The sequence below is a fragment of the Scyliorhinus torazame genome, chromosome 4 (genome assembly GCF_047496885.1).
Source record: "Scyliorhinus torazame isolate Kashiwa2021f chromosome 4, sScyTor2.1, whole genome shotgun sequence".
NCBI lineage: Eukaryota > Metazoa > Chordata > Chondrichthyes > Carcharhiniformes > Scyliorhinidae > Scyliorhinus > Scyliorhinus torazame.
Genome location: NC_092710.1, coordinates 23658219 through 23679923, shown reverse-complemented (window position 1 = coordinate 23679923; position 21705 = coordinate 23658219). Strand labels below are relative to the sequence as shown.

At 51.7% G+C, this 21705-nt stretch overlaps 1 protein-coding gene across 1 annotated transcript; it reads right to left on the bottom strand.

Annotated features, from left to right (window-relative positions):
* Positions 1 to 8034: 8034 nt before the first annotated feature.
* Positions 8035 to 21100, bottom strand: LOC140410150 (oxysterol-binding protein 2-like). The gene is made up of 4 exons (XM_072498110.1): positions 21003 to 21100; positions 18665 to 18849; positions 17388 to 17605; positions 8035 to 9832 (listed from the first exon to the last, which is right to left on the bottom strand). The coding sequence occupies exons 1-4, from the start codon at positions 21054 to 21056 to the stop codon at positions 9684 to 9686; spliced, it is 606 nt and encodes a 201-aa protein (XP_072354211.1). The 5' UTR covers positions 21057 to 21100; the 3' UTR covers positions 8035 to 9683.
* Between the last annotated feature and the right edge of the window lie 605 nt (positions 21101 to 21705).

The following is a 21705-nucleotide window of genomic DNA, read 5'->3' as shown; positions in this document are numbered from 1 at the left end:
GGGAGCTTTACTCTGTATCTAACCCCGTGCTGTACCTGTCCTGGGAGTGTTTGATGGGGACAGTGTAGAGGAAGTTTTACTCTGTATCTAACCCCGTGCTGTACCTGTCCTGGAAGTGTTTGATGGGGACAGTGTAGAGGAAGTTTTACTCTGTATCTAACCCCGTGCTGTACCTGTCCTGGGAGTGTTTGATGTGGACAGTGCAGAGGGAGCTTTACTCTGGATCTAACCCCATGCTGTACCTGTCCTGGGAGTGTTTGATGTGGACAGTGTAGAGGGAGCTTTACTCTGTATTGAACCCAGTGTTGTACCTGTCCTGGGAGTGTTTGATGTGGACAGTGCAGAGGGAGCTTTACTCTGTATCTAACCCCGTGCTGTACCTGTCCTGGGAGTGTTTGATGGAGACAGTGTAGAGGGAGCTTTACTCTGTAGCTAACCCCATGCTGTACCTGTCCTGGGAGTGTTTGATGGGGACAGTGTAGAGGAAGTTTTACTCTGTATCTAACCCAGTGTTGCACCTGTCCTGGGAGTGTTTGATGTGGACAGTGCAGAGGGAGCTTTACTCTGTATCTAACCCCGTGCTGTACCTGTCCTGGGAGTGTTTGATGGGGACAGTGTAGAGGGAGCTTTACTCTGTATCTAACCCCGTGCTGTACCTGTCCTGGGAGTGTTTGATGGGGACAGTGTAGAGGGAGCTTTACTCTGTATCTAACCCCGTGCTGTACCTGTCCTGGGAGTGTTTGATGGGGACAGTGCAGAGGGAGCTTTACTCTGTATCTAACCCCGTGCTGTACCTGTCCTGGGAGTGTTTGATGGAGACAGTGTAGAGGGAGCTTTACTCTATATCTAACCCCATGCTGTAACTGTCCTGGGAGTGTTTGATGGGGACAGTGTAGAGGAAGTTTTACTCTGTATCTAACCCAGTGTTGTACCTGTCCTGGGAGTGTTTGATGTGGACAGTGCAGAGGGAGCTTTACTCTGTATCTAACCCCGTGCTGTACCTGTCCTGGGAGTGTTTGATGGGGACAGTGTAGAGGGAGCTTTACTCTGTATCTAACCCCGTGCTGTACCTGTCCTGGGAGTGTTTGATGTGGACAGTGCAGAGGGAGCTTTACTCTGTATCTAACCCTGTGCTGTACCTGTCCTGGGAGTGTTTGATGTGGACAGTGCAGAGGGAGCTTTACTCTGTATCTAACCCCGTGCTGTACCTGTCCTGGGAATGTTTGATGGGGACAGTGTAGAGGGAGCTTTACTCTGTATCTAACCCCGTGCTGTACCTGTCCTGGGAGTGTTTGATGTGGACAGTTCAGAGGGAGCTTTACTCTGTATCTAACCCTGTGCTTTACCTGTCCTGGGAGTATTTGATGGGGGACAGTGTAGAAGGAGCTTTACTCTGTATCTAACCCCGTGCTGTACCTGTCCTGGGAGTGTTTGATGGGGACAGTGTAGGAGCTTTACTCTGTATCTAACCCCGTGCTGTACCTGTCCTGGGAGTGTTTGATGTGGACAGTGTAGAGGGAGCTTTACTCTGTATTGAACCCAGTGTTGTACCTGTCCTGGGAGTGTTTGATGTGGACAGTGCAGAGGGAGCTTTACTCTGTATCTAACCCCGTGCTGTACCTGTCCTGGGAGTGTTTGATGGAGACAGTGTAGAGGGAGCTTTACTCTGTAGCTAACCCCATGCTGTACCTGTCCTGGGAGTGTTTGATGGGGACAGTGTAGAGGAAGTTTTACTCTGTATCTAACCCAGTGTTGCACCTGTCCTGGGAGTGTTTGATGTGGACAGTGCAGAGGGAGCTTTACTCTGTATCTAACCCCGTGCTGTACCTGTCCTGGGAGTGTTTGATGGGGACAGTGTAGAGGGAGCTTTACTCTGTATCTAACCCCGTGCTGTACCTGTCCTGGGAGTGTTTGATGGGGACAGTGTAGAGGGAGCTTTACTCTGTATCTAACCCCGTGCTGTACCTGTCCTGGGAGTGTTTGATGGGGACAGTGCAGAGGGAGCTTTACTCTGTATCTAACCCCGTGCTGTACCTGTCCTGGGAGTGTTTGATGCAGACAGTGTAGAGGGAGCTTTACTCTATATCTAACCCCATGCTGTAACTGTCCTGGGAGTGTTTGATGGGGACAGTGTAGAGGAAGTTTTACTCTGTATCTAACCCAGTGTTGTACCTGTCCTGGGAGTGTTTGATGTGGACAGTGCAGAGGGAGCTTTACTCTGTATCTAACCCCGTGCTGTACCTGTCCTGGGAGTGTTTGATGGGGACAGTGTAGAGGGAGCTTTACTCTGTATCTAACCCCGTGCTGTACCTGTCCTGGGAGTGTTTGATGTGGACAGTGCAGAGGGAGCTTTACTCTGTATCTAACCCTGTGCTGTACCTGTCCTGGGAGTGTTTGATGGGGACAGTGTAGAGGGAGCTTTACTCTGTATCTAACCCCGTGCTGTACCTGTCCTGGGAGTGTTTGATGTGGACAGTTCAGAGGGAGCTTTACTCTGTATCTAACCCTGTGCTTTACCTGTCCTGGGAGTATTTGATGGGGGACAGTGTAGAAGGAGCTTTACTCTGTATCTAACCCCGTGCTGTACCTGTCCTGGGAGTGTTTGATGGGGACAGTGTAGGAGCTTTACTCTGTATCTAACCCCGTGCTGTACCTGTCCTGGGAGTGTTTGATGTGGACAGTGCAGAGGGAGCTTTACTCTGTATCTAACCCCGTGCTTTACCTGTCCTGGGAATATTTGATGGGGGACAGTGTAGAAGGAGCTTTACTCTGTATCTAACCCCGTGCTGTACCTGTCCTGGGAGTGTTTGATGGGGACAGTGTAGAGGGAGCTTTACTCTGTATCTAACCCCGTGCTGTACCTGTCCTGGGAGTGTTTGATGGAGACAATGTAGAGGGAGCTTTACTCTGTATCTAACCCCATTCTCAGGTGTCGGCACACCTACTGTGCTGTTAGGGAAGGAGTTCCAGGATTTTGAGCCAGTGACAGTGAAAGAACGGCCGATATATTTCCAAGTCGGGGTGGTGAGTGACTTGGAGGGGAACCTCCAGGCGGTGGGGTTATCAGGAATCTGCTGCTCTTGTCCTTCTTGATGGTAGAGTTTGTGGGTTTGGAAGGTGCTGCCCAAGGAGCCTTGGTGAGTTCCTGCAGTACATCTTTTAGATGGTACACACAGCTCCGGTCATGGAGGGATTGAATATTTTTGGATGGGGTGCTAATCAAACTCCTGTTTTGTCCTGGATGGTGTTGAGCTTCTAGAGTGTTGTTGGAGCTGCGCTCATCTAGGCAATTGGAGAGTATTCCATCGCACGCCTGACTTGTGCCTTGTGGATGTTGGACAGGCTTTGGGGGATCAGGAGGGGAGTTACTCACCACAGGATGGCTAGCTACTGACCTGCTCTTGTATTTATATAGCTAGTCCAGTTCAGTTTCTGGTCAATGGTAACTTACCCGACGTTGGTGAGTGAGGGATTCAGTGATGGCAATGCCATTGAATGTCATGCGGAGATGGTCCTTGCCTCGCACTTCTGGGGCGTGAATGCTATCTGCTGGATATTTTAGAATACTAAATCTTTCATCACTTTGTGGTCTTTTTAAATCACAGTAACACAAGTTTCTTTGCTTGATTTTCCAATGGTTGTTCCCCACATGAGCAGTCATCCTAATCCCATGTGCCTGTCCTGTTCCGAAACAAGATTTCCATTACATTCAGGTAATTGATGAATGTGTGCTTGCACGTCTGTCTGCATGCATCTGTGTCGGTATGTCTGTGTATATGCGAATCTGCATGCGTGATTGTGTTTACCTGTGTGTGTCTGTCTGTGTTTGTGTATCTGTCTGTCCGCATATGTGCCTTGTTGGTCTGTGTGTGTGGATTTGTCTGTGTTCTCTAAGTCTGTGTGTGGGTTTAGGCGTTTGGTCTATTTCTGCACATCTGTGTTTGGCCTGCCCATGTGGTTGGGGGGGGGAGGGGGAGCTGTATCGGTGTTTATCTGCGTTTGGGGAGCCTATCTATGATGGTTTGTGTTTGTGTGTATGGCTGTGTGCGTGGGTTTGTGTGTCTGTGCTTGGTCCATCTGCGTTTGTCTCCATGTTTTTTTTTTCTTTTCTTTTTTTAAATAAATTTAAAGTACCCAATTAATCCTTTCTAATTAAGGGGCAATTCAGCGCAGCCAATCCACCAACCCTGCACGTCCCCGGGCCGCGGGGGCGAAACCCACACAACACAGGTAGAATGTGCAAACTCCACACGGACAGCGGCCCAGAGCTGGGATCAAACCCGGGACCTCGGCGCCGTGAGGCAGCAGTGCTACTCACTGCGCCACCGTGCTGTCCGTTTGTCTCCATGTTGGTGCGTCTGTGTCACTCCATGGTGGTGTGCACCGAAGTCTCCAAATTGGTGCATCTGTGTCTAAATGTTCGTCTGCCTGTGCATGTCTCTCCATGTTGGTATCTATGTCTCGCATGTTTGTGTGTCTCTACGTTTGTGTGCTGGTGCCTCCGTGTGTGTGTGTCTCCATGTTGGTGGGTCTCCATGTTGGTGTGCCTGTGTGTCTCCATGTGTGTGTCTCCATGTTGGTGTGCTTTTGTGTCTCTTCGCTGTGTGCATCTGCATCTATGTCTCAAAAATGGTGCACCTGTCTATGCAGCCAAACCACCCCCCCCCCCGGCACTATTTCCCATCTATATTCAGTCCCTTCTTGGTTTGTCTTGTCATGCACCTGGTTGCGGTTCTCAATATGTGTCCCTGCACGTGTGCTTGTCTGTGCACGTGTCAGTCTGTGTGCATTGTCTCATGTGTCCTTGCAGCTGTGTTCTATGCCATGCTCGTTTGCCTAACTCAGTTTGAACTGGTGTATGCATATCTAGGTCTATGCTTCTGTTCATATATCTTGTTTGATGTGAGTACATCTGTGTGCTGCACATACATGTGTGCGCACATGTATCTATGTATACGTATTATTTGTGTGGATATCCCTCCGTGTGTATATATCTCCATATATCGGTGTGGCATGCCTATTTGTGGAAGGCGTGGGGTAGGTTCTGGCCTAGTGGCATGGCAGGGGCAGCATTGTTAGAGCCACAAGGTAACACAGTAGTTAGCACTGTTGCTTCACAGCGCCCAGGTCCCAGGTTCGATTGCCGCTTGGGTCACTGTCTGTGCGGAATCTGGACGATCTCCCCGGGTCTGCGTGGATTTCCTCCGGGTGCTCCGGTTTCCTCCCACAAGTCCCGAAAGGCACACTATTCGGCGAATTGGACATTCTGAATTCTCCGTGTGTGTACACAAAGAGGCGCCGGAGTGTGGCGACTAGGGGATTTTCACAGTAACTTCATTGCAGTGTCAATGGAAGCCTACTTGTCACAATAAAGATTATTGTAACTGGACTCGTAATCCAGAGACTTCGGATAAGGCTCTGGGGACCCAAGTTCAAATCCAGAGACCCAAGTTCAAATCCAGAGACCCATAGAGATACTCTGGGGACCCAGTTTCAAGTCCAGAGACCCATAGTGATACTCTGGGGGCCTGGGCTCAAATCCAGAGACCCATAGTGATACTCTGGGGACCCAGTTTCAAATCCAGAGACCCATAGTGATACTCTGGGGGCCTGGGTTCAAATCCAGAGACCCATAGTGATACTCTGGGGACCCAGTTTCAAATCCAGAGACACATAGTGATACTCTGGGGGCCTGGGTTCAAATCCAGAGACCCATAGTGATACTCTGGGGACCCAGTTTCAAATCCAGAGACACATAGTGATACTCTGGGGGCCTGGGCTCAAATCCAGAGACCCATAGTGATACTCTAGGGGCCTGGGCCCAAATCCAGAGACCCATAGTGATACTCTGGGGGGCTGGGCTCAAATCCAGAGACCCATAGTGATACTCTGGGGGCCTGGGCTCAAATCCCACCACGGCAGACGGCGAAATCTGAATTCAATAAAAATCTGGAATTAAAAGTCTGGCGACGACTGTGAAACTATTGCTGATTGTCATGGAAACACATCTGGTTCACTGAAGTCCTTCAGGGAAAGAAATCTGCCGTCCTTACCTAGTGTGGCCTACATGTGACTCCAGACCCACAGCAATGTGGTTAACTATTAACTGCCCTTCAAGGGCAATATAGGGATGGGAAAATCATCAGGGATTCAAAGGCATCACAGCACCAACCAGCTGACAATGGGTCCTCTCCTCCCAGGTAAAATGGACCATTAACACATTTTTCATGCTAAATTGCATCTGTCCCATGTCTGTCCACGTCATCAGTCTGTGCCTTCCTCAGGCTTATTGCTGGCAGCGTCTTAACCACTTAATACATCTCCCAGCTTGGCTCAGCTGCAGGTCTGGCATTGGTGCCTCGTGTATCCCAGTCTGTTCATCTTTATTGTTCCCCCATCAGTAATGTGTCCACTGAAAGACCTTCTTGAATATCCTCTTGGCTTTTTTTTTGTTGCTTTATTACGCAACTTTAGTTTACCCGTCCCCAAGGCGCCTGTAAGATAACGTTGACATCGTCTCCCCTTCAATGGCTTGAAGGCGTAGGTGACACTGCCTTCCCTTTATTCGGATCAGCTATCGCATCAATTGGGAATGAACCCCCCCCCCCCCCCCCCCGAAAAGCGGGAGGGATGTCACATCTTCTCAAGTGCTCCAACACCCGTTCCACATTTCCTGATGACAGCTCCCTGATTGGCGACTGGTCACAAAATCGACAGAAACGATCAAATTTTGTAACAAATCAGACAGAAAATCCTGTGCATCGACATTCTCATTGACAATGAACGAAGGGAGGTGAAACCCAATCACACTGGAGACCAGAGGGCTGGAATGATTCCCTCCGACTCTCCAACAAGGGGCCAAGTCTTCTTTACACCTGTCTGCGGTATCAGAGCAGACGGACAAGACCAAAAGGTCACCGTTCTGCACGACTCTTTCCCCCCCCCCCTCCCCCACCACCCAGGTTAACAAGAGGGTGATAGGTTATCCAGGGTAGGGAATGTGGGCTTTGAGGTTAATCGGTTTAGTTTTGATCACAGAATAGAAAGGGGATCGCTCATTTCAGACGGAGATGGGAATTCTTTTCTTTTAGAGGATTGGGAGTCAGTCTCAAAGTCTCCTCCTCTAAAGGCAGTGGAAGCAGAATCTCGGAATAGTTTCGAGGCCGAGCGAGATGCGGTCTCGATTAACGAGGGGGTCGGCAGGAGTGTGGAGTCGAGGTTACAATCAGCTCAGCCGTGATCTTATTGAATGGGGGGGTGGGGGTGGGGGGGCCTGGAGGTGCTGAATGGCCTACTCCCCATTCTTCATTTGTACGTTTGTTATTTACGCACCCTGGTCTACCTCCAAATGTCGGCCGTTTCCTCAGAGCAGATTTCCAGCAGGGAGTCCAATATCCTTGTGTCACATCGGGGTGGGGAGGGGGGGATATAGTTGCCACTTTAGCTGCTGGGGGCTGTGCAGTGAAGTCCTTCGCTCACAAACCTTTCACTCGGATTGAGAGAGAGAGACCCACAGCAGATACAGAGACTGAAAGGATTGAGGGGAGGGGGTTTGGGTGCGGGTGGGGAGGGGCAAATGGTCACGTCCTTTCCAGTCACAAGACAAATGTCTTGCCCAGGAAGACAAATGTTCAGACCAACGGCTTGACTTGGGATTTAAGGTAGGGAAAAGGCGAGGGGGGGGTGGGGCTCAATAGTCTCCCATCTGCCGTGCTGACCAACGACACTGTCCCTCCCTCCCGCCAAGGGAACCAAAAGCAAAAGGGGGACCCCATCACGGACTGGGTAATTAGCCACCTCCTCCCTCGGGGATCCTGCCACTGCGGGCAACCCCCCCCCCCCCCCCCCCCCAACTCTCTCCCTCCAATTCAGCCGATACTTCCAGCCCCCCCACCGACATTCAGACTGTACTTCCCCCCACCATTTATGAAGACCCCCCTCCCCCAATTCAGTCGGGTTCCGACAGCGAAGCGAAAACGCACACTGGCATCGACACTGCCACCTTTCAGCATCTCAGGGACTCCCCGAAGCACGTTCCAGGAAACAAAGTCTTTTTATTTGAAATTTACTCAGTCTTGCAGTGTCCGAAACGCTGGCAGCCAATCCACGCACAGCAAGATCCCACAAATCGCAAATGTGTTCAACGGCCAGGTGCTCTGCTGGTTTGTCCTCCTTTTGTGGGGGTTTTTTTTGAAACAAAAGAAAAAGTGACGGGAGTCGGGGGCTACAATGGTGGGCAGGGGGGGGGGGGAAATCTGTGCCCACCCCTTTCATACAAACATTCCCACCCACTGTTCTTCCCAATGGCGGCAACACCTTCATGGAGCGGGCAGACAGGCACCGGGCCTAGCCCCGAAGGCCGAACGTGTGGCACTCCCTCAGCGCTCCACTCCGCTGTAGTTTGCCGGGGAGGGCGGTGCTGGGAGGGTGCAGGGCGTGCCAGTCTGGATGATGCGGACAGTACACTGGACTGTGTGGAGGGAACCAGACACCGGATTCCCTCACATGGCTGGAGGTGTTGCTCCACCCAGAACCGCAAGGCTGAAAATGTATCCGCTGACACGTGCAACCCGCACCCCCCCCCCCCCCAACACACACACACACACCCCACACATTGTGTGGAGTTGAACCTCCCCTCCTTCCATTCCTAGCAGCCATCACACATCAGCAATCCCCAAGGACACACTCTCCATCGCCCACTCTCTCGCCTCATCACCAGATTCTGTACCAAACCACAATGCACAGGCCCAACCCACCGGTCAGGGAGTTCCACAGGCTGCACGAATGGCAGCTTTGGGCAGACGCCCGCCTCCCATTCCCCCAGGGGTCGTGAATCTGACCCTTGCAGCTTGAAGGGGGGCCCCCCCTCCCCACACGCACACATACATACATAGCAGACCACCACTCCACTCTCCTCCTCCACCGCCAAACAAGGTCGAACAGAACCCATACCGCTGCTCTGAAAACGGGCCCAAGCTGCCTGGGGCAACAGCCAATCCCACTCAAGGCACAGCCCGGGGGGCCGGGTGGTGGGAAATACAGCCAGCCCAGATAGGTCCTCTCCCCATCGATCTCCCTCGTCACGAACTTATCCTGCTGGCCAACCCCCCCCCCCCCCCCCCCCCCCTCGCACCAACCCCCCCCACACACGTGCCAGAGGCTCTAAGAAAGAAAACTCCTGCGACGCCAGCTCATCCCGCCACCTCCCCATCGGCACAGTCGGAAAGTGGAGTGCTTCACTTGGCAGCGGAGGGGGGCAGTCTGTGAAAAGGAGAAGCGGGTTTGTAAAAGAACCCACGGACAGTTTTGACTCTTGATTTTTTTTATAATATGTATATATATATATATATATATAGAATATCATCAGGTGCTGCTTTACAACTGGGTCGCTGTTCATCCTGGTGGCTGGAAACCTTTACCTGGGAGCGAGGGGGGGGGAAGAGGAGGGAAGGAGGGAGGGGGGGAACAAACACCCCTCCGTTTCCAAGGCTCCGCCTCCTGGTTCTCCCATGGAGGGGAGGGGGGGGGGGGGGCAGGGGAGGGGGTGTGGAATCAGACAGAAGCGACGGCTCAGTCCAAGTCCAGGCCAGTTGCCCACACACACACCCACACGCGCACACACCCACACACACACACACTCACTCGCACACACCCACACACTGGGCAGCAGTGGGCAGTGAGCTTCAGAAGATGTCCGGACACACGCCCCAGTCTTGCTTCTCTTTCGCCTCCCAGTAGCCACCCTTGTAGAGGTGCACCATCTCTTTGGTGTAAGGGTCCTCGCGTTTCTCGAACCACAGCGGCCGGTAGCTTAACTCCATCTGCGTGGTTCCTGCAACAGCAAACGGGGGAGGGGGGGCAAGAGTTATTTTCAGCTCCTCTTCTACAGTCACCAACACAGCCATTATGGACGAGGCCATTCAGCCCATTCATGCTGGTGCTCACTGGAGGATAACCTCCTCTTGTCACTTGATAAGAGTAGCACCAGGGTGTTGCTAAGAGACGAGGAGACAGTCTGTCCAAGCTGGTCGTCTTGCACTCCCGCAGGACAGATACAGGAACACCAAATTTCAAAAGGGAGGGGGCAACATGGTGGCACAGTGGTTGGCACTGCTGCCTCACAGCGCCGAGGACACGGGTTCGATCCCGGCTCGGGTGTGGAGTTTTCACATTCTCCCCGTGTCAGTGTGGGAAGGAAGATCTGCAGGGTAGGTGGATTGGCCATGCTAAATTGTCCCTTCCTTGGGTGTTTAAAAAAATGTTTTTTTTTTTTTAAAGTTTCAGAAGGGAGCAACAAATTAATCTGCATGAGAAATGGATGCGGATTGGTTGGCAACTCGAGCGAGATTAGTAGAGGTGTTTCCGTGGAGGATACACAGCTACTGTTCCCTACACTTTAAAAATAAAAATGTGACTTCCGGGTGCGGCGATGACCAGCTAAGTCGCACGTTTCGGCAGCTCCCGGTGGAACGGACTTTTGGGCTCTTAATAGGAGCCCCAACGGCAATTTTAACGGCTAAAAACACCGTGCGGTAAACCAGAAGGGAATTCCCCCTGGACACGGATGGAAAAAGGAGAGGAAAGTGGCCGGATTGCAGCGGATCCTTTGGAACAGCGGCAAGGAAGGCAAGCAAAAACCAAGATGGCGTCGGAAGGTGGCAGTTTCACATGGGGCCCTGAACAACAAGAGTTCTTGAAATGCTGTGTGGAAGAGATAAAAAAGGAAATGAAGAAAGAGCTGTTGGCCCCGATACTACAGGCGATCGAAGGGCTAAAGGAGGAACAAAAGACCCAGGAGCGGGAGCTTCGGGTCGTGAAGGCGAAGGCAGCCGAGAATGAGGACGATATACAGGGCCTGGTGGTGAAGACGGAGATACAGGAGGCACATCAGAAACGATGTGTGGAGAGGTTGGAGGCACTGGAAAACAACGCAAGGAGGAACAACCTGAGGATTCTTGGTCTTCCTGAAGGTGTGGAGGGTGCGGACGTCGGGGCATATGTGAGCACGATGCTGCACTCGTTAATGGGAGCGGAGGCCCCGGCGGGTCCGTTGGAGGTGGAGGGAGCATACCGAGTTATGGCGCGAGGACCGAGAGCAGGAGAAACTCCCAGAGCCATAGTGGTGAGATTCCTCCGTTTTAAGGATAGAGAAATGGTCCTTAGATGGGCGAAGAAAACTCGGAGCAGTAAATGGGAGAACGCGGTGATCCGCGTTTATCAAGACTGGAGTGCGGAGGTGGCGAGAAGGAGGGCGAGCTTTAATCGGGCCAAGGCGGTGCTTCATAAAAGGAAGATAAAATTTGGAATGCTGCAACCGGCAAGACTGTGGGTCACATATCGAGGGAGGCACCACTACTTTGAGACGGCGGATGAAGCGTGGACTTTTATTGTAGAAGAAAAACTGGAATGAGTGGATTATTAAAAAGAACGTTTGGACAAAGTGGTGGGGCGAATGTGGGGGGCGAAGAGGGGTTTTATGTACTAATCCTGCGGTGTGGTAACTTTTCTCTCTCCCACAGGGGGTGATGGGGGGAGGTGGGGAGGGAGAGGAGATGGGGCGTTGGCCATGGGGGGCGGGGCCAAGGGAGAAGCGCGGGCTTGGCTCCCGCGCTATGATAATTATGGCGGGAATAGAGAAGCAGGAAGGAGGGGGCGTCGCACGGTGCGAGCCGTGGTCACGGGGGGAAGCCGAGGTCAGCCAGAGTTTGCTGACTTCTGGGAGCAACATGGGGGGAGTAATTACGCTAGCGGGGGGTCTAGCGGGGGGGGGTGGGAGGGGGGAATTACTGGGTTGCTGCTGCTGGGGAAAGGGGGGAGCGGGTACGGGAGAGGATGGGCGGGGGGGCACCGCCTGGGGGAGATACAGCTGCGTTGGAACTGGGTGAGAAGCTGGAAAAAGATGATGGCTAATCGGCAAGGGGGGGGGGGGGGGGGGGGAAGCCCCCCAACTCGGCTGATCACGTGGAACGTGAGAGGGCTGAACGGGCCGATAGAGGGCACGGGTACTCGCACACCTTAAGAAACTTAAAGCAGATGTGGTTATGTTACAGGAAACGCACCTGAAACTGATAGACCAGGTTAGGCTGCGCAAAGGATGGGTGGGGCAGGTGTTCCATTCGGGGCTAGATGCGAAAAACAGGGGGGTGGCTATATTAGTGGGGGAAGCGGGTAATGTTCGAGGCAAAGACTATAGTGGCGGATAACGGGGGCAGATACGTGATGGTGAGTGGCAAACTACAGGGAGAGACGGTGGTTTTGGTAAACGTGTATGCCCCGAACTGGGATGATGCCAATTTTATGAGGCGGATGCTAGGACGCATTCCGGACCTAGAGACGGGAAAGCTGATAATGGGGGGAGACGTTAACACGGTGTTGGAACCAGGGCTGGATAGGTCGAAGTCCAGGACTGGAAGGAGGCCGGCAGCAGCCAAGGTGCTTAAAGATTTTATGGAGCAGATGGGAGGTGTGGACCCGTGGAGATTCAGTAGACCTAGGAGTAAGGAGTTCTCGTTTTTCTCCTATGTCCACAAAGTCTATTCACGCATAGACTTTTTTGTGCTGGGTAGGGCATTGATCCCGAAGGTGAGGGAACGGAGTATACGGCTATAGCCATTTCGGATCACGCCCCACACTGGGTGGACTTGGAGATAGGGGAGGAAACAGGAGGGCGCCCACCCTGGAGAATGGACATGGGACTAATGGCGGATGAGGGTGTGTGTCTAAGGGTGAGGGGATGTATTGAAAAGTACTTGGAATTCAATGACAATGGGGAGGTCCAGGTGGGAGTGGTCTGGGAGGCGTTGAAGGCGGTGGTTAGGGGGGAGCTGATATCAATAAGGGCACATAAAGGAAGCAGGAGAGTAAGGAACGGGAGCGGTTGCTGCAAGAACTTTTGAGGGTGGACAGACAATATGCGGAAGCACCGGAGGAGGGATTGTACAGGAAAGGCAAAGGCTGCATGTGGAATTTGACTTGCTGACTACAGGCACTGCAGAGGCACAATGGAGGAAGGCACAGGGTGTACAGTATGAATATGGAGAGAAGGCGAGCAGGTTGCTGGCACACCAATTGAGGAAAAGGGGAGCAGCGAGGGAAATAGGGGGAGTGAGGGATGAGGAAGGAGAGATGGAGCGGGGAGCGGAGAGAGTGAATGAAGTGTTCAAGACATTTTATAAAAAATTATATGAAGCTCAACCCCCGGATGGGAGGGAGAGAATGATGGACTTTTTGGATCGGCTGGAAATTCCCAAGGTGAAAGAGCAGGAAAGGGTGGGACTGGGAGCACAGATCGAGGTAGAAGAAGTGGTGAAAGGAATTAGGAGTATGCAGACGGGAAAGGCCCCGGGACCGGACGGATTCCCAGTCGAATTCTATAGAAAATATTTGGACTTGCTCGCCCCGGGTACTGACGAGGACCTTTAATGAGGCAAAGGAAAGGGGACAACTGCCCCCGACTATGTCTGAAGCAACGATATCGCTTCTCTTAAAGAAGGAAAAGGACCCGCTACAATGCGGGTCCTACAGACCAATTTCCCTCCTAAATGTGGATGCCAAGGTCCTGGCCAAGGTAATGGCAATGAGAATAGAGGAATATGTCCCGGGGGTGGTTCACGAGGACCAAACTGGGTTTGTGAAGGGGAGACAGCTGAACACGAATATACGGAGGCTGTTAGGGGTAATGATGATGGCCCCACCAGAGGGTGAAACAGAGATAGTAGTGGCGATGGATGCCGAGAAAGCATTTGATAGAGTGGAATGGGATTATTTGTGGGAGGTGTTGAGGAGATTTGGTTTTGGAGAGGGGTATGTTAGATGGGTGCAGCTATTGTATAGGGCCCCAGTGGCGAGTGTGGTCACGAATGGACGGGGATCGGCATATTTTCGGCTCCATAGAGGGACAAGGCAGGGATGCCCTCTGTCCCCATTACTGTTTGCACTGGCGATTGAGCCCCTGGCGATAGCGCTGAGGGGTTCCAAGAAGTGGAGGGGAGTACTTAGGGGAGGAGAAGAACACCGGGTATCTTTGTATGCGGACGATTTGCTACTATATGTGGCGGATCCGGCGGAGGGGATGCCAGAAATAATGCGGATACTTGGGGAGTTTGGGGATTTTTCAGGGTATAAATTGAACATGGGGAAGAGTGAGTTGTTTGTGGTGCATCCAGGGGAGCAGAGTAGAGAAATAGAGGACCTACCGTTGAGGAAGGTAACAAGAGACTTTCGTTACCTGGGGATTCAGATAGCTAAGAATTGGGGCACATTGCACAGGTTAAATTTAACGCGGTTGGTGGAACAGATGGAGGAAGATTTCAAGAGATGGGATATGGTAGCCCTGTCAATGGCAGGGAGGGTGCAGGCGGTTAAGATGGTGGTCCTCCCGAGATTCCTCTTTGTGTTTCAGTGCCTCCCGGTGGTGATCACGAAGGCTTTTTTTAAAAGGATTGAAAAGAGCATCATGGGTTTTGTTTGGGCCGGGAAGACCCGAGAGTGAGGAAGGGATTCTTACAGCGTAGCAGGGATAGGGGGGGGCTGGCACTACCGAGCCTAAGTGAGTACTATTGGGCCGCTGATATTTCAATGGTGAGTAAGTGGATGGGAGAGGAGGAGGGAGCGGCGTGGAAGAGATTAGAGAGGGCGTCCTGTAGGGAGACTAGCCTGCAGGCTATGGTGACAGCCCCATTGCCGTTCTCACCGAGGAACTACACCACAAGCCCGGTGGTGGTAGCTACACTGAAGATTTGGGGACAGTGGAGACGGCATAGGGGAAAGACTGGAGCTTTGGGGGGGTCCCCGATAAGAAACAACCATAGGTTTCCCCCGGGGGAATGGATGGGGGATATGGAATGTGGCAAAGAGCAGGAATAACGCAACTGAAAGATCTATTTGTGGATGGGAAGTTCGCGAGTCTGGGAGCGCTGACCGAGAAATATGGGTTGCCCCAAGGGAATGCATTCAGGTATATGCAACTGAGGGCTTTTGCGAGGCAACAGGTGAGGGAATTTCCGCAGCTCCCGACACAAGAGGTACAGGACAGAGTGATCTCAAAGACATGGGTGGGGGATGGTAAGGTGTCAGATATATATAGGGAAATGAGGGACCAAGGGGAGACTATGGTAGATGAACTAAAAGGGAAATGGAAGAAGAGCTGGGGGAGGAGATCGAGGAGGGGCTGTGGGCGGATGCCCTAAGTAGGGTAAACTCGTCGTCCTCGTGTGCCAGGCTAAGCCTGATTCAGTTTAAGGTATTACATAGGGCGCATACGACTGGAGCGCGGCTCAGTAAATTTTTTGGGGTGGAGGATAGGTGTGCGAGGTGCTCGAGGAGCCCAGCGAATCATACCCATATGTTTTGGTCATGCCCGGCACTACGGGGGTTTTGGATGGGGGTGACAAAGGTGCTTTCAAAAGTAGTGGGGGTCCGGGTCGAACCAAGCTGGGGTTGGCTATATTTGGGGTTGCACAAGAGCCGGGAGTGCAGGAGGCGAGAGAGGCCGATGTTTTGGCCTTTGCGTCCCTAGTAGCCCGGCGCAGGATATTGCTAATGTGGAAAGAAGCCAAGCCCCCGGGGGTGGAGACCTGGATAAATGACATGGCGGGGTTTATAAAGCTAGAGCGGATTAAGTTCGTCCTAAGGGGTCGGCTCAAGGGTTCACCAGGTGGTGGCAACCGTTCGTCGAATACCTTGCGGATAGATAGATGGAAGGGGAAAAAGAAGGCAGCAGCAGCAGCCCAGGATCGGGGGGGCGGGGGGGGGGGTGTAACTTGTGACAAGGCAGTTGCCAATTAGGGCTAGTTTTCATTTTTGTTATTTAATATTTATTCATTTTTTGTTTTTTGTTTATATAAAATAGGTCATTGTTATTTGTGCTGTTATAATATTGTGTAAAGGATGCACAATGTACTGTGTTGGTTGACCAAAAATTTTCAATAAAATATTTATTTTAAAAAAAATGTAAAAGGTGCAATGCCTGCCCCTTGCCTATGAATATGTTGTTTGAGTCAGTATAATTGAGCCATAGTTTGCACACCTGACGTTAAATTGTTCGCCTTGAGATTTGTCCTGATGAATCAGAGATGAAAATCTTTGACAGCTTGTCTCTTTTCTCAGCAATAATCTCTGCCCCAAAACACACACTGGCTCATGCCTCCAATACAGCCTCCCCACCACCCCACACACAGAACCAAACCGGGGGCCCTGGCACTGTGAAGCTAGAGTGATAACCACCGTGCTACCGTGCGCCATACACGCAGTATGTCTGCTAAAGTTGTGATTAAGGAGTCGTAAACGTGAGGTAATCATTTACTTGTTGACAGAGAGATGGCAGATGGAACATTTGTTGATAGAAAGGAGGTTGTCCGAGATGTGTAGATAATTGAGAGTTGGGGGTTCAGCCAAGGTCATGTGACATCTTAGAGGGGAAAACAGAACGTAATTAAGGAGGAGCCAGATCTGTGGTTTTGGCAGGTTTGCCATCGGCTTACGAGTCTGAAAAGACACAAGGATTTTCAGGCTGTTCTTGACAGGGCCAATCTCCAAAGGTCTGTACAGAGAACAGCAAGTAACCCTGACTTGCTAACTCGGAGTGGATTTTAACTGTATTGGGTTGCTCAGTTGAAATATATATTGGTGTATGTGCAGGGGAGGGCAGGGGGGGCCGGTTTAGATCAGTTGGCTGGATAGCTGGCTCATGATGCAGAGCGCCGACAACAGCGGGGGTTCAATTCCCGTATTGGCTGAGGTTATTCATGAAGGCCCCGACTTCTCAACCTTGCCCCTCGCCTAAGGTGTGGTGATCGTCAGGTTAAATCCACCACCAGTCAGCTTCCCCCCCCCCAAAAAAAAAAACCCCAGGAAAGCAGCCTAAGGTCATCTGGGACTACGGTGACTTCACTCACTTCAGTAGCAGGTGTAGATGGTAAGTTATCCCTCGTGTCTCACATACTGTTCAACTGATAATAGCAAAGCTATTTCTTTGATGATAATGTGGTTAATTCTGTGATTGAATTAAAGTTTCTTCTCAGATAAAAGATCGCTATTGGTCATAGTCATCACTCCTGGGGTCGGGAGGCCTTTTCTCAATTTTACAAATAGCAACTTGTTTGGGGTTCCCTCCCGAATCTTAACAGACATCGGGCTCTGATCTGGTATCCAACACTAGCTATCCCAATCTTGGGCAAGGCAGGTACACGAGGCCATAAGACACCGAATGAAGATCCCACATAAGATCGCACCCCCCTTTCCCGCCGCGCACTCCCACCCTCCTGCTGACCCACTCCAAAACCATTCCCCACTCATTTCTGGGAGATGCCATCCCCTCAACATTCCCCCCCCCCCCCCTTTTCCACTCAAGTGACACAGTCCCCTTTCTCTCCTTGCACAGCCCTCACCTTCCGATATCCTGCTGCTGTCCGACTCCCGCTTACGCCGCACGGATCGCTGTTTTTCCTCCAGCCGCTGCTTCTCCATGTTGGCTTCGTCCCACCGGCCGTTCTCCATCATCCTCTGGTCAGGCCTCATGCGGCTGTCAGTGGGAGCCACCCCCTCCTCCAGCTCGTTCAGGGTCAGTGCCAGCTCCGAGAAGTAGTACATCGTATCTGCGTGATCCCTAGCAGAAGAGGAGCAAGTGAATAGAGGGATTTCACTCCTCCCCTTCCAACAGAGCCACTGCCCCCCCCCCTTCACATCACCCCGCTCACTCTGTGCAGACAGACTGTGCACCTTATTCCAAACCCCACAATTCAGCTGCTTGACACTGAGCAGGATCACAGTCAACCCCATCTTAGCATCTGCAGCCGAACACCACAAACGGAAAAGACGGAGTAAAAGCTCCCTCTACACTGTCCCCATCAAACACTCCCAGGACAGGTACAGCACGCGGTTAGATACAGAGTAAAGCTCCCTCTACACTGTCCCGATCAAACACTCCCAGGACAGGTACAGCACGGGGTTAGATACAGAGTAAAGCTCCTCTACACTGTCCCCATCAAACACTCCCAGGACAGGTACAGCACGGGGTTAGATACGGAGTAAAGCTCCCTCTACACCATCCCCATCAAACACTCCCAGGACAGGTACAACACAGGGTTAGATACAGAGTAAAGCTCCTCTACACTGTCCCCATCAAACACTCCCAGGACAGGTACAGCACGGGGTTAGATACGGAGTAAAGCTCCCTCTACACCATCCCCATCAAACACTCCCAGGACAGGTACAGCACGGGTTAGATACAGAGTAACGCTCCCTCGACACTGTCCCCATCAAACACTCCCAGGACATGTACAGCACGGGGTTAGATACAGAGTAAAGCTCCCTCTACACTGTCCCCATCAAACACTCCCAGGACAGGTACAGCACGGGTTAGATACGGAGTAAAGCTCCCTCTACACCATCCCCATCAAACACTCCCAGGACAGGTACAGCACGGGGTTAGATACAGAGTAACGCTCCCTCTACACCATCCCCATCAAACACTCCCAGGACAGGTACAGCACGGGGTTAGATACAGAGTAAAGATCCCTCTACACTGTCCCCATCAAACACTCCCAGGACGGGTACAGCACTGTGTTAGATAGAGTAAAGCTCCCTCTACACTGTCCCCATCAAACACCCCCAGGACAGGTACAGCACGGGGTTAGATACAGAGTAAAGCTCCATCAGCACTTACGGTGATTTGTGCCTCTTCCACAGCTCCTTCCCCCGCAGGGTCTCATACACGGTCTTCTGCCTCCCCTCTGCACTATTCTCTCCTTTGCTGCTGTGCAGGACCCGGGAATAATCCATCTTCTCATCCCAAGTCCCCGAGAGGATGAAGTGAGCTTTTCCCGTGTTGTCCGTCACAAGACCAGTAACCTACAAACACCCATCAATGAGGTGGATAAAACCCAAAACATTCAGAACATTACAGCAATCGATCCACAGCTCAAACCTACTCATTTGGCACTCCCAGCGTCAGCAGTGTCCTGACCTTTCATTTCATATTTTAATTAGCCATAGATGACAATGGACCAAAAGCATTTATCTCTGCTGGTCTAAAGCTCCCTCTACACTGTCCCCATCAAACACTCCCAGGGCAGGTACAGCACGGGGTTAGATACAGAGTAAAGCTCCCTCTACACTGTCCCCATCAAACACTCCCAGCACAGGTACAGCACGGGGTTAGATACAGAGTAAAGCTCCCTCTGCACTGTCCCCATCAAACACTCCCAGGACAGGTACAGCACAGAGTTAGATACAGAGTAAAGCTCCCTCTACACTGTCCCATCAAACACTCCCAGGACAGGTACAGCACGGGGTTAGATACAGAGTAAAGCTCCCTCTGCACTGTCCCCATCAAACACTCCCAGGACAGGTACAGCACGGGGTTAGATACAGAGTAAAGCTCCCTCCACACTGTCCCCATCAAACACTCCCAGGACAGGTACAGCACAGAGTTAGATACAGAGTAAAGCTCCCTCTACACTGTCCCCATCAAACACTCCCAGGACAGGTACAGCACGGGGTTAGATACAGAGTAAAGCTCCCTCTGCACTGTCCCCATCAAACACTCCCAGGACAGGTACAGCACGGGGTTAGATACAGAGTAAAGCTCCCTCTACACTGTCCCCATCAAACACTCCCAGGACAGGTACCGCACGGGGTTAGATACAGAGTAAAGCTCACTCTACACTGTCCCCATCAAACACTCCCAGGACAGGTCCAGCACGGGGTTAGATACAGAGTAAAGCTCCCTCTACGCTGTCCCCCATCAAACACTCCCAGGACAGGTACAGCACGGGGTTAGATACAGAGTAAAGCTCCCTCCACACTGTCCCCATCAAACACTCCCAGGACAGGTACAGCACAGAGTTAGATACAGAGTAAAGCTCCCTCTACACTGTCCCCATCAAACACTCCCAGGACAGGTACAGCACGGGGTTAGATACAGAGTAAAGCTCCCTCTGCACTGTCCCCATCAAACACTCCCAGGACAGGTACAGCACGGGGTTAGATACAGAGTAAAGCTCCCTCTGCACTGTCCCCATCAAACACTCCCAGGACAGGTACCGCACGGGGTTAGATACAGAGTAAAGCTCACTCTACACTGTCCCCATCAAACACTCCCAGGACAGGTACATGGGGTTAGATACAGAGTAAAGCTCCCACTACACTGTCCCCCATCAAACACTCCCAGGACAGGTACAGCACAGGGTTAGATACAGAGTAAAGCTCCCTCTACACTGTCCACATCAAACTCTCCCAGGACAGGTACAGCATGGGGTTAGATACAGAGTAAAGCTCTCTGTACACTGTCCCATCAAACACTCCCAGGACAGGTACAGCACAGGGTTAGATACAGAGTAAAACTCCCTCTACACTGTCCCCAGCAAACACTCCCAGGACCTCATTCAGAAGTAAATTTGAGACTGAGGTCAATGGATTTCTAGATTAAGGACATTAGGGATATTCAGAAGGTAGAACGGAGGGTGGATTTTTCTTCTTCGCTCATGTGCGAGTCGCTGGCCCAACATTTATTGCCCATCCTGAGGGTATTTAAGAGTCAACCACATGGCTGTGGGTCTAGAGTCACATGTAGGCCAGACTAGGTCAGGATGACAGATTTCCTTCCCTAAAGGACATGAGTGAACCAGATGGGTATTTCTGACAATCGACAATGGTGTCATGGTCATCAGTAGACTTTTAAATCCAGATTTCCTTTTATTGAATTCAAATGTCACCGTCTGCCGTGGCGGGATTTGATCCCCGACCCCCAGAGTGTGACCATGGGTCCCTGGATTTCCAATCCAACGACGGGATCACCATGCCACTGGCTCCCCTCATGGTGAAGCAGGCCCGAGGGCCCAAATGGTCTCCTCCACGGGAGCGGACAGTCTTTTCTCCCAGAGGAACGTTGAGGAAGCGATCCTGACCGAAGGGGAGGATGGGCAGGACTTGAATGGGAAAGGGCCAATAGCTCATGGTTTCTCTGCTGACTCCAAGCTCTCACAGATTGAAGGTGAACCTACCTTGCGTGCCACATCCCTGGAGAAATAGCTGTAAGTGCAAACTTGAGGTGGCATTTGTCCCCGGTCTTCCTGTTAACAATGTCAATTTCCCCGCTCTGTCAACACAGGAACAACAGGGTATCAATGGGAAGTACTGGACAATTAAAATCTCATGTGAAGGCGGAAGAGGGCATCGACTCTTAATTTTAAACCATTTCCTCTTGTTGTGGTCTCCACCCTAACCTGAGGAAATAGTTTCTCAAATACAACCTCACAAACTCATCACTTTCAACACCTTGGTGAAATCAATCTTTCACACTCCCAATAACAGAAGCATGGTCAATGCAACCTGTCCCCATCATTCGACCCTCCACACTGTCCCCATCAAACACTCCCAGGACAGGTACAGCACGGGGTTAGATACAGAGTAAAGCTCCCTCTACACTGTCCCCATCAAACACTCCCAGGACAGGTACAGCACGGGGTTAGATACAGAGTAAAGCTCCCACTACACTGTCCCATCAAACACTCCAGGACAGGTACAGCACGGGGTTAGATATAGAGTAAAGCTCCCTCTACACTGTCCCCATCAAACACTCCCAGGACAGGTACAGCACGGGGTTAGATACAGAGTAAAGCTCTCTCTACACTGTCCCATCAAACACTCCCAGGACAGGTACAGCATGTGAGCCTTTATCCCTAATTGTCTTCTATCACAGACAGC